The sequence below is a fragment of the Ictalurus furcatus genome, chromosome 17 (assembly GCF_023375685.1).
Source record: "Ictalurus furcatus strain D&B chromosome 17, Billie_1.0, whole genome shotgun sequence".
In the NCBI taxonomy this organism is placed as follows: domain Eukaryota; kingdom Metazoa; phylum Chordata; class Actinopteri; order Siluriformes; family Ictaluridae; genus Ictalurus; species Ictalurus furcatus.
In genome coordinates, this window is record NC_071271.1 from 15,476,264 (window position 1) to 15,489,500 (window position 13,237).

At 40.3% G+C, this 13,237-nt stretch overlaps 1 protein-coding gene across 2 annotated transcripts in view; it reads right to left on the reverse strand.

Annotated features, from left to right (window-relative positions):
• Positions 1-5,356: 5,356 nt before the first annotated feature.
• tenm4 (teneurin transmembrane protein 4) overlaps positions 5,357-13,237 on the reverse strand; it is a 220,303-nt gene continuing 212,422 nt past the window's right edge. For both annotated transcript variants that reach the window (XM_053647427.1, XM_053647425.1), the window contains one exon: positions 5,357-7,082. In XM_053647427.1, coding sequence (XP_053503402.1) covers positions 6,324-7,082 — 759 coding nt within the window. In that variant the 3' untranslated portion in view covers positions 5,357-6,323. The remainder of the gene's footprint in view (positions 7,083-13,237) is intronic.

Genomic DNA, 13,237 nt, shown 5'->3' on the forward strand with positions numbered 1-13,237 from the left:
AAAACTGAGGGTTGTCTAAAATGTTTGCACAGTACTGATGGATGACAAATTCAAGGGAAAAAATGGTGGCTCTGCTATGCTGTGGGGGACATGTTTTGTTGTCAAGGTTTGGGTCCATTTGTACTCTTAGAGGGAAGAGTCACAGCAAATCAATACAATGTTTTTCCAGCTGATCAGCTTTAATTTTATGATGAATCATTTCTCATCTAATGGGAATGATTTCTTCCAGGTGTCTTCCATTCTTCTCTAGGATTTGGATGAAAACGATGCAAATCATATGCCGTGGCCTTCACAGTCACCAGATCTCAACCCAGTGGAACCCAGTTGGCTGGACAGCTCTCTTTAGCACCATCATCAAAACACTAACTGAAGGATTATCTTTAGGAAAAAATGGTGTTCATCCCTCCAGAGACTTGTAGCATCTATGTCAATGTGCCTTGAAGATATTCTGGTGGTTCATGATGGCATTACTAACCCACGTTATGTTGCCTTTTCCTTTTATTTACCACTCATCTGTGTAAACATAAATTATAAATACAAATTACTTGTCACATATCTGTGAAATATATGAATGCTTGGTGAATGGAAAGGTGCTATGTACTGTATATATGCGGGATGTGGTAATGATTAAAATGTCATGAATTAGAAGTGAAGTGAAAAATGCTGATGCATTAGTAGAAATATTCGAACATATTATAACTATGTTAAATGCATATGGAATAAAAATAGTAGCAATTTTATTCCATGAATGTGCTTGTTGTGTATCCTTCAATTACTTATTCTTTGTTTATGACCTGTTTAGAGAAATAGTTTAACAGTTTATATATATATATATATATATATATATATATATATATATATATATATATATATATAATTTATAGTTTTAACTATGAATGAATCTTTTGTGCCTTAATTGAACCTTAACAATTTCAACTGGCAGTGATAGTCATGATTTTATAGCTTAATACAGCAATGTTATGGTAAGATTTTGAGATTTGAGATCAGTTTTATTGACCATAGGCCATTGTTTTTTTAAATGACCACATGTCAAGATCTGCCAACTGTGATGGAAAACCTATTACAGGAATTAGTTTGCAGGAAAAATGACATGAAATGAAATAAGGCAGGTTAACGCTCTCCATGCACCATGTTTATAGTTTTTTTGGGGGTTAGCCTTAAAATGAGGCAGAATAGAAACAGGTCACTTGGAACACCTGCCCGCTATTAGCTGCATTAGTGCAACAGGATGAAGACTTGCCTTTGCCTATGGGAGCACAAGCACGGATGCACACACACACACTTACATTTGCATAGAGAGTTTGGAGCTTAACCTTTGCAGGTGTGTTTCAGTAGTGCTGATGAACAGTATCTATGAGCCGAAAAACCGGAAATGTCTCTGCAGTAAACGAAGGCTGACTTTAACAGATTTAGTAGGATGGCTCACACTGAGAAAACTTCACACAAATACACTCATATACAGTAATATCAGCAAATTTGAAATGACCATTATTATGGTTGGCCTGAATTGGTATGTACACTACAGTTATTTTTGTTCATTTATTTAGGAAAAGGAGCACTAGCCTCACCAAAGCAATTTAGGAAGATAAAAATAAAGACCCCTGTGAGGTTGCAGGCTGAAGCAGCTGCTGAGGAATACTTGAGATATAATGAGACAAACAGTCGCAGTAGGCTGTGTTACACTGAAAATTGAATCAACTACATTGTATATAATGGAGGTTATTTTCTCTATGATATAGTATGTAATGGCGTGATCTAGCATACTTCTGGAAACTCTTTACATGGTCAAATCTTGGCAATTTCTATAATGAATGGTTCTGTAAAAGGTTTTACTGTGTTACAACTACAAATAAAGTTCTGACATTTTAAATTCTTAGTGAAGATATATGAAAAAATAACTAAGATCCTAGCTAATTTTAGAAGTGGGTGTCTTTTCTTCCATCCTGTGTAGATGTTAGGTAGATGGTTATTTAAAAAAAAAAGTCCTAATATCCATATTTTTGCATGTAGCTTAACCAGTTGGAGTTCATCAATAATTGGCTGAATTAAATGTCATGGTACATTAATACAAAAACAAGAAAAAAACAAGACAATCTTGTGCCATGTGAATGGGACTAGTGTTGCATGCATGCATGTCGGCCTGAACCAGGGGGGGTCGAGCTCTGAATTGGACCCGGTAACCCTTTTCTATGGTAGACAGAACCCATGGAGAAACATTTGGCAGTATTTTCCACGCTGCCAGACGGTCTTTTAGTGTCGTTAAATTTTCCACATTCTATTGGAGGGAAAGCATCAGACTTTCGTTGCCCTGTGACAGCTCGCTGACCAGAGAACGCTGAAAACTTGGGAGAGCCTTGGCTAGCGGAGGCCCTAGAGTAGCACTGGGGTTAATTGCCCTAACAACCTCATGTCCCCTGATACGTCCCTCCACGGCCCCTCAGGACCGCTCCTCTTTTGTCTGCTTGGCCTTTATGACCATTCTCAGATCAGGACTAGTAGCAGGCCGTGACTGTGGCTGCCCGGTTCCCCTGGCTGTCTGTGGGGATTGGCGAGCTGCCGTACTCGCCTTCTGTACCTCCCTCCACTAGCGCTGGCCCGGACTCCACTCGTGGATGCCCGGGTGAACTCGACACAAGAGGGAAGGAACTGGCTGAATGCCGCCATATGTCGAGCTCACTCAGCAGGTCTGCTTGGTAGGCCTGCAACACTGTCATTGTCTGCAGTGACCCACAAGCAAGACCCACTACTGCATAGGCCTTGCCCACCAATGCCACGGTGGCCTTACATGGTGGTTTGGATGGCAAAGCCGGCCCCCCTAAATTACCTGCCTTCGATGGAGAGAGGTAGCTCGCAAGCGTATCCTTCACGTTCAGCATAGCTAAATAGCCGTGTCGTTCATTCCATTCCATGCCGTTATAAATACGGCTTATGCATGGTTATCTCCCACAAGCCTGATATTTTGTCAGGCACTTCTGGAAGAAAGGGGAGTTTTCTGCAGTGTGAGTTATTTATTTCACTAGGGAGAAAAAAGCTCATCCAGCCTTAGTAATCACTTCAAGCAGCTCTTTATATGCTGCTCTCAGTTTTTAGTACACCCTTCTGGCTCCACAGAGTCATTATTATTAATTTTTTTTTTTTGGCTTTCCATAGCGGAAGGAGGAGTCGCAACGTGAGCTCCAAAATCCAGCAGAGAGCCGGACCAGGAAAACAGAGCAAGAGATAGAGCAGCGCTCATCTCCGGCTCCTTTTCCAGATCCATAAGAGATCCCTCGGACCTGAGACAATTAGCTGCCTCAGCAGCGGCTGCCCAGATCCGCGAGGCTCTGAAACCCAACTTGCTTCGGCTTCCGAGAAGAGAGCGAGTCGCGAGCGGAGCTACCTGATGTAAGGCGTTACAATGCACCCAGTCAGACCTCTCGAGGGCTGCCGTGACATGCGTCACACAGAAAGTGTCCAGTCCTCCCCGTGATGAAACGGGAGCAAGGTGTAACACACTTCCTGAATTCTCTCACTCATACTTTTCTCGCTCACTCATTCTTTTTTTTTTTTTTTTTAGAAAGAAAAGTCCAGAGATTTTGAGAAAGGATAGAGCGGAAATGAAGAGTCTTTTTGTTTTCGTTACACAAACAACCGCCATGCAGTCTCGCTGAAGATAATAAGGCTGACGGCGCGGTTCACAGGTGTTGTTTATATATCCCGCGACGCGCTTAATTGCCAAGTCACCTGATCACGCAAGGCCTATAAATAGGCATGATGTTACGCAAGCTTCAGATACCAGTCACACGTGAGGGCGTTCCCCGCAGCGTTCAGCTAACTGAACGTGAACTATTGTTATGTCGAGATCACAAAAAACAACAAAGAAAAAAAAAATAACGCATGGCCGCTTAGGGCTTCCGTACTAGCTAGCTAGCTAGCTAGTTAAGACTGAAAGTTCTGACAGACTGACTGCATTTACCATTATTTATTAACTGGCCCATTACCCAAAATGATCTTTGCAGGCAGGCAGCCAAAGCAAGGTTAGAAAGATATCTACGTCATTTTGGCAAAATATATTTACGTTTTCTTAAAATATAATAATCAGAAATATTAAGAGTCAAAACCCATTTTTGTTTGGTCATTCTGGCTGTTTTCCTCAGCAACATGACTAGTCAAAACATGACAAAATAATAACATTAAATAAATGTAAACACAAAATATTCTTTATTTTTTTCCCCTCTTTACCTAAAGACTACACAGATTCACTGCTGTAGCTCTAAAAGGTATCTACATTGGCATTTTATTTACAGCTCATTTCTTGTCCTCTTATTTACAGATCCAAAGAGAAGCGTTAGAAACACAGTGTTGAGAACAAACAAACAAAAAAATAATAAAAAATTAAATTAGTCCAAAACTTTAGAAAGTAATTACAGCCTCACGACGCAGTTCTCAGTGAAGTCATCACAATGCATTTTTTTTTCTTCATTCAAACATTTTTTTTTTTTTAATACAGCAAAGAAGTATGGCTGTATCCAACATCCAACTGACATCCAAATAAAAAAATAAGCTTGACAGTATTTTACAGGTCGTGATCACTGATATAATCATCATCTCCACACCCTGTCCCCAGTCACACAAACTGTAATAACAGATTCAGCTACTGTACGCTTACAAGAGAGGTGTGCGTTACAACATGACACCGTGTCCAACACATTAACACCATTTTGTTCCATCTCAGACACGTTTTAAAAAACCAGAGAGGGGCTACTCTGGATGTTCTTTGAAGTTCAGTAGGTAGTCAAGCTATAGGACACACAAAAAGCAAGAAGTTATATCGACATGGCGGGTTGCCAGATTGGCATGCATTTCAACCCCTCTGCTTGTAGACAGGAGCTACACGCCTGCAGGCCGTAATGCATCTCAGGCAGCTGTGGGACTCAGTGGAGTCTTGTCTTTCATATCCTGGGCACTTAAAGACCCTCCGGCATCCCACTGGGGTTTAAATCTGTCCTTAGCCCAGTGTCCAGTGCTAGCACTCCACAGCTCAACATTTTCAAGGAAAGGAAAGCCTGAGGAACGTCTGAGGGCATGTTCTAGTAATGTGCTGTTTTGTTTTTGTTTTTTAATATATATAAGCACTCATGTCTCTTGCACAGACAGAGCACATGAGGAGCAACATTGGGTTAAAAAGCACATTACTAAAATAAATACTGTTATCCTTAAAGGAATAGTTAAGCATTTAAAAATCTTATTTGCTTCAACAATGAAAACCAAACAAATTAATTTAATGGAGTGACATTCCCAAACATAATATATATTTATATATATATATATATATATACACATGTATTCAATGTGTTGGAACACTAGGCATTGTTCAAGTACAACAATTTGCAATTAAAAGGGACAACAGTTCACATTTTGGTAATGTATTCACATTAGATATACTGTTCTTTTTTCATACATTTAGTTATGAAATAGATTTTAGGTAATTTTATGTATTTTAGTAAAATATTCATTTTCATACAGAAGTTTAATTATATTTTCCAACAATGACTTTTATATATTTTTAAAACCATCTTTAAAGACACTGGGAGCTATTTTCTATTTTGCCACTTTTTCCCTTTTTGAATAAATCTCATTCAAGAAGACGTTTCACATTGTGTTCAGACTGTGAGCATGCCCTCTATCATTTACTTTTCTTTTTTTATTAACCCTTGGTCAAATTAAGATATTTAAGAAATACTAGGCAGTCAAGCAGTCTTGAAATGGCACATGACACCAATTCAAGAGTCCATAATGATAACGGGAGGGGGTCAGGCGCCTGAACAACAGACACCGAAGTCCTTGATTAAGTGTGGCAGGCTTTCAAGTATAAAAAGAAGTGATTTTTAAAAAGGCTCTCCTTGGCTGTGGGGTGAGAAAAGGCAGGGTGGAGTGAAGCTGAATGCCAATCTGCTCACTTGCCAGTTATCAAAATGGATTACCAGCCATCTTCCAGGATCCCTTTGAGCTGATCTGTAGAAAAGGAGTCAGAACTAAATAAGCAATGTCACCATATGTCATTCCTCTAGCAGCCTCATTTGGCAGCCAATAACTGTTACGCAATTCAAAAAAAGAAAAAGAAAAGAAAAGCACTTGAATGTCAGTGCAGTGCAACTGCCTGCAACCTCGTCTTTAGTAAGGCAGTCTAAAAAATAAACAAACAAAAAAAACAAACAAACCAAAATAGAAAAAAAGATTTAACAAAGTGGTCACACAAGCAACATGTCTTTGGCAAGAAGTCCTGGACGCTGAGCCTGAGCGGGGCTGCCCTTGTGTTCGTGTCACCTGCGGCCCATCTCGCTCTGGCGCAGGAAGTGAATGTTGCTGATGCTGTCGGCCAGCTCAGGGAACTGGTCCACGGGCACCACGTAGTAGCCGTCATAGCCTTGCACACGGCCCGAGCTGAACAGCTGCTGTCGTTCAATATCCGTCCAGGCGCGTGAACCGTCCTCTCCCTGGCGCAGTCGGTGTCTCTCACGGTGCCAGGCAGCTGCCACAACTCTCTGGCGCATCATCTCCAGCACCCGAGCCTTTTCTTCATCCAGACTGCTTCCGTAGCGCACATTCAGGCTCAGTGCACCGTGCTGCAACTGTACGTCAGTAATACGCCGAGCTCGGCCACCCAGTACGGTGTTCACCTGCTGCACTGTCACATTAGTACCTGTCTCCAGCATTCGCCGTCCCACTGTCATACCCAGCAGCGCCAAGTCACCCTCTGCTGAAGAAGCTTTCACAAAATAGTGCATGTCCATGCCATCAACTGTGAAATGAATATCTTGAAGGTAGACGGCCTGGTCCAGAATAGCAGCTAGCCGCCTACCATCCTCACTAGCCAGGCTGATGATGTCGGCACTCACTTGACCCTCTCGGATGGCTAGCTTCACGCCCTTGCCGAAGATCGAAGCCCCTGAGGCAAAGAATGTGCTGAAAGGGGACTGTGGGCAACCAGCACCACTTGCTCTGTAGATCTGGTCGAAACGTTCCAACTTGACAAAGGACTTTAGTTGTCTCTGGACTTCGCATTGCACTCCGAGTACAGACTGCACACACAGACACACAAAAACAGACATATTTAAGATGAATCAACTCAGAATAGTGGGATAGAGTAGTTTGCGTACTACATTATGAAGATGCTATCAATGCTTAGTAAGGAGAGTGGGTTGAATTATGGCACTCTTAAGATGCACTCATTATTCAGCTGAACTGTGTAGTTCTGGACACAAATACAGCTGTGCGGTTCTGGACACAAATACAGCTGTGCAGTTCTGGACACAAATACAGCTGTGCAGTTCTGGACACAAATGGTAATTTACTCACTAACCCAAATTCAAAGTATATATTGAGAAGAGAATGGTAGCAGAATTGAATATCATCAGAAACAATTCTACCCTCCAAGGAGCAATATCCATGTGTGCATTCATCCAGAGACATTTTACATTACATTACACTTGCATGGTGCTTTTATCCAAAGCAATTTACAAGCGAGACAGGATACAATTGACCAGTTGAGGTTAAGGATCTTGCTCAAAGACCCAACAGTGGAAGCTTGGAGGTGCTGGGATCTAAACTCACAACCTTCTGATCTGTTGTTAGTTGCCCAATACCTTAACCACTAAGTAATAACTTCCACCATTCCAATCACATGTTCGATCGATCCATCCCTCCATCCATCCATCATATACTTATTGAACTGTTTCCACTAGACAAGTATACATAATTGTTACTACTCCTGCCATGACTATATCTCATGCTATTCTGATTGAAATGTACATCATCTTGCTCCTCTCTATAATAAAGCTGTATTATCAAAACTCATTGTAACCCTTCGCTCTATGATATTGTTGGCAATCTATATTTGGTAACACTGCCTTGGGTTTGACAAAAGCTCTATACAAATGAAACACATTAATATTTAACCCAGACAAGACACGTCTGGTATGCACACAAAAATATCTGCATTTGGTTTCACCCCCTGTCTGCCCTGTAGCAGTAGGCTTGATTGCACCACCCGTCTCTCAGGAGTAACAAACCCCCAGGAGTAACTGATGGCTGGCGCAGGGTGGGTGATCTCAGCGGGAAGCTGCCTTTTTTCTCCCCATGCTCAGCTACTCATCTATCTCACAGTCCAGTTCTCAGTCTGCTTCATTACCACTTCAAAACATTCATCTGACTATTCAGTATAAGCCTTTCTGTATTGTGTCAAGGTGTATGAGCATAAGCACTGACTTTTTTATTATTTTTTATTTTTTTACAGTTGTCACTGGTGACAATAGCGCAATTCTTCAGCAAGAACTACTTGGTTCTGCAAGAAAATAGTCAGTAATGTCTGTTTCCAGTCTTCTTCAGTGATTTCTTTAACGCAAAATCATAAAATTCCTTTTCAGAGGCTAATATTAATGTGTGTAAATTGCGTCCTCTGGGCATGACCAATAATAGTTTCTACACATATATAACTTGACAGAAAATCTTTATCCACATGACACTAATTCGAACAACATGGAGGGTAGGATGTGATAGCTAGGGCTGGGTGCTGGCTATGAGTTGCTTCTGCTGAAAAACCTAGAAACCCTACAGGCTCCTGGCTGGAGGAAAGACATGCATTTTCTACCCACCCTATGTCCTACTATGTCTTTCTCTTTCTCACTGCTGGTACAGTACCCCACACACACCTAATCTGTCTCACTCTATGGCAAGAAAGGGTGTAAGTGCAAGGCTAAGTTGGATGGGTTCAGCTGTTAGGTATCTCTGGCAGGACACACTGTCTGAAAAACATTTCACACCTCACCACCCCAATTTGTAGAACGCCAACTTTCTGACCTTAGTCACAGAAAGGACGTGTGTGGGGTGTGGGGATGACAATGCCTGTCCTGTGGTCTACCACCATGATGTCTCAGCTTTAAGTGGGATGAATCATTCAAGTAACATATGGTGGTCAGAGTGCCGCAAGGCCAGAAGCTATTGGTTGATGCCACCAGGACTATCACGCCACATACTCCTGTCTTTTTCAACCGTGCAGCTCTTCATGGCATGTGGGCCTTGCGTAAGTAGCACTACAAGGGTGACAGATTAAAAGTGAGCACTCACTTCTCTGCTGTTTTATGAAAATTTCCAGCATGCAACATCCATCATAATCAGTTTAAGAGGCAGCCAAACTCATGCTTCGAAGCAACGACAATTTAATTACAAGAGGCTGGCTTTTAGAGGAAATGCCAATGTAGTAAAAATCAAGTTGTATGCACTAGTTCTGCACTACTCCACAGCCATTGCGGTCATGTCGGGTGAAAATGAGGCTGGCCAGACTGAGCAGATATGCATTAAGCACTTCAAAAGTAGTTATAGGTGGCAGGCTAAGAATGTTTAGAATGTGGCTAGAGTACAATATTAATTATTCAACAAGCATTCTTCACCTTCTACTAAAGAGGTGGACAATCCTTTTCGTGTGAGTAATCATAAGATCAATATAGAATAAAAGAAGTGCTAAAGGATTTTTTTTCTTCCCTAGCATAATCTCAAGTCACTAATTGCTCTCGATTGATTTGAAGTTTTAGGAGCACAATATCTCTACCTTGAGCCTGATCCTAGTCATCCCACTACTCTTCATCTTCGTCTCTCTTTTCTACCACATGTGAACGCTCACTGGTGCAAAAGAAGGTGAAGAAACCTTCTAGCAGTACTTCTTGCAATCTTGATAAAATGCTTATTCATATGTGCAATAATGGAACCCAATTATTGTAACACTACAGCAATTTATTTTGATAAACAACTACCCTGCTTTATGCTTTTTCTTTATGAGACTTAAGTCTAAGTATTTTGAGGCAACTGTAAAAGCATACCATCTTGGTGGAGTAAATGGAGGAGCTATTGTCACATGTGTAATGAGTGGCTCTTTCCTCCTTCCCCTCTATCTCTGTGAATACATTAAATGAAATATGGGCATTATGGAGCAAACAGCCTACTTTAAACCCTCATAGGAGCAGCACTACTTTTGCGGAGGCCATTAGTGTTTTTTTCTGTTTTTTTTAATGCAGCTTCTTTAAAAGCTCATAAATGTCCCCATAATTATATTTCCAAAAAGCAATTTGGCCAGCAATTAGAATCATTTACTTCCTCCCAATAAAAAAGAAAATAATGTCTATAAGTGGGGTTGGGCTGATTTATGGGTAATAAAGTAGCAACACTTATACTAATGAGTCAAGAATTAATCTATTCTTGACGTGTCTTATTTCCAGACTAACAATGATGCACTTTGGAGTAGTACTGAAAGAAAACGTAAACTTCAGATGATGTCAAATTCCAGCTTAAATATATATACATTTAAGAATTGTAGTACTTGAATTATGCTGGTACGTCTTTTGAAGGAGCCTTGAAAGAGGCACAGGAGAGAAGTTCCTCTAGAGAGGATGTCTGCTAGCTGTGTAGTGTATAGAGCTGCTCTATATGGACTGAGCCTGGACCCAGAGGAGACTGATGCTGTATCTTTGCCAAGTATCCCGTGGTGATTTAAACTCTGCCCTGGCTGTTTATAGAAGAACAGGATGGAAAGATCTGACAAGTCTTGAAAATTGAACTGCTTTCAACTGGTTAGTGATAATTAAAGTGCACATAAAAAATTAGTCTAGTCAGCAGGGTTTTCTGTCAGCTAAAGCTTTCATGACAAGCTCAGAACATTTAATCAAATAACAACTAGGAACTATGACTGTGCATGCTGGCAAATCAAACAGCCGAATATATCCAGTCTGGGACAAGACTGTGTGTGTGATTATATTGTAATGACTATTTTCCAAAAGGGATTTCATTAAGTTGGATTTGAAGCACTCGGAGCAAATGATGAAGAAAAAATGACTTCCAGAGTCTGTGTGGCCTTCAAAAGATCCCGTAAATATGGTGGTCTGTATGCACGAACCAAATTAACAAACCAAAAACACCACAGCAATTTAAAAAGCTCAACAAAACCAAACTCACTGAAGCAAATTCAGAAACACATTTACATGAACTCAAATTGGAAATGGTGGGTCCTTACTTAACATCACAAGCTCATTGCTGATTAGACATGGCATATGACTATCACAATTCACTATCACTGAAGTGTACTACTTCAGTTTATTATCTAATTAGTCTAGTGAAAATGATTTAATGAAAAGGTACGTGTTACTATAGTGAGTATATAAATAACCGGCTTCCTTTTGAAGCCTTTGCATGTTCATACTAATGCTGTGCAAAGTCTAACATAACATCATATCAATGCCCTTGATAAAAATAAGTAATATTTCCTCCAGCTTTGTGTTTTTCATGGTCTCTCAGCCTAACGCATGTGATGTTATAAGGACCTTCCCTTTCTGCTGAAAGATACTGATGCATTATGTTTTGCTGCAGTTCTTTTGGTTTGTTAATGTGTTTTGCACTTAGGTAAAGCCATCAAAAAACATACTACAGAGAATATAAAACAATATATCTGATGGTCCCAATGAACATTTGTTATATTTCTAAACCCCTGTATATTTAACTTGCTCGCTCATTCTCCTTGAGTGTGTGTGTGTGTGTGAGATCCATGTGAACCTTGTCAGGATGACTGCTTCAAATAGATCCATCACTTCACATTTAAAATCTCATCTCTCAGACATCTGAAACCTCGAATGCCTCATACCTTCAAATATCTGTCTATTATGGTGCATCCATTTACAGCTCAGACTATACTGATGACTTCTGGCCTCTTCAAATGCTTGGCTGACTGAATAGAAACCCTTATCAACTGAAAGAACTAGTGACTTGTATACTTTCTACACATCGCAAATTCAACAAGCCAAGTAGACATTTACATTAGTATGGCCCTTTTCTTATTATGGCTCAGACTGCCTTGAAAGCCTGTAGTGCTGTAGCAAGGGGAACAAGGTGTCTTTGGGTGTTAAGAAAAAAAAAACAGCCGTCAATGCACACCTAATGTGTGCCACTCTCAGGGAGTAACCTGACCCACACAACAAACAGCTTCTAAATTATTCAGGTGACTTAAAGAAGACACAAGGGTTTGATAAGTCTAAGAATCACACCATGCGAAGTGGAAAGTGAAAGACGAAAGAAAAAGGAAGATAAAAGGTGTGTAAAGCTGAGCTGAAATCAATGGCTAGTGGTGGAGGAAATGTGGAATGAATTTCCTTAATGGCAAGACTATTACAAGCACTCTTTATTTTGACCCCATTCCTTCAGTTTGAGAAGCGCGGGCAGAGGGCGGGCACACTAACCACTGATTGGAACTGATTATTCTGGGCTAAACCAGGAGGCTACAAACTTAAGGGTCAGGATACCATGAATGCAGGCTGAAGTTGAGTGTGTGTTGTGCTATCCTTCTCAAGCCCTTCCAATGACATAAATATTATTCCAACTAATTAATGCCATACCTAAACCAAACCTTAACCTTAGTAAACAAAAGGAAATGTTTGGGCTTCTTAATGAAAAAAAAGAAAAACACTGCAAAAAGGAATTTCAGGTAAGTAAAAATGCCTTGTTTCTGGGAAATTAGTCTTATTAGTCTTGTCAAGCATGTTTTTCATTAGAAAGGTAATCTCATTTAATGAAACTATATCTAACTTTGTCTTAATAAGCTCTCCCAGATAATACTGAGCTAGATTTAACCAGTAACAACCTATAACAATAATATCCCAGCAGAGGAACAAGATCGTGTTCCTTATTTTAAGATTAAGACCACTTGCACAACTTGGTGTCATGGTTATACTGAAATCACACTGAACTACATAATCCATCAGTCCCAGCACATCACATCACCATGCCACATAGTCCAAATGATCACTCACACCTGTGGTACCCCTATTAAGCACCCCTATATACAGCTAGTTCTAGGATTTCAGCACCTAATTGTCAAGCTTTTGTTGTTGTCAGTGTGCCACAGCTGCTCTGGTTGTAAGGGCTTTTAGTGGTTAGATTTTTATGCTGGTTTTAAGACTACTATCCAATCAAAACTGGCTTACCCCATTGGCAGATTTCTTTGCTTGACAATTTCTTTGAGACAATTTGATTATATTTAAGAATATTTATACTTTCTAGTAGGGCTGTTTTTGCAGTATAAATAAATAAATCAGAGCGGTTCCTTGTGGGGACCAGGCAAAAATGTCCCCCCCCCCCATGTGTTTTTTTTTTTTTGAAAACCAGAAAACCTACCTTTCAAAACCAACAAGATAGTTTT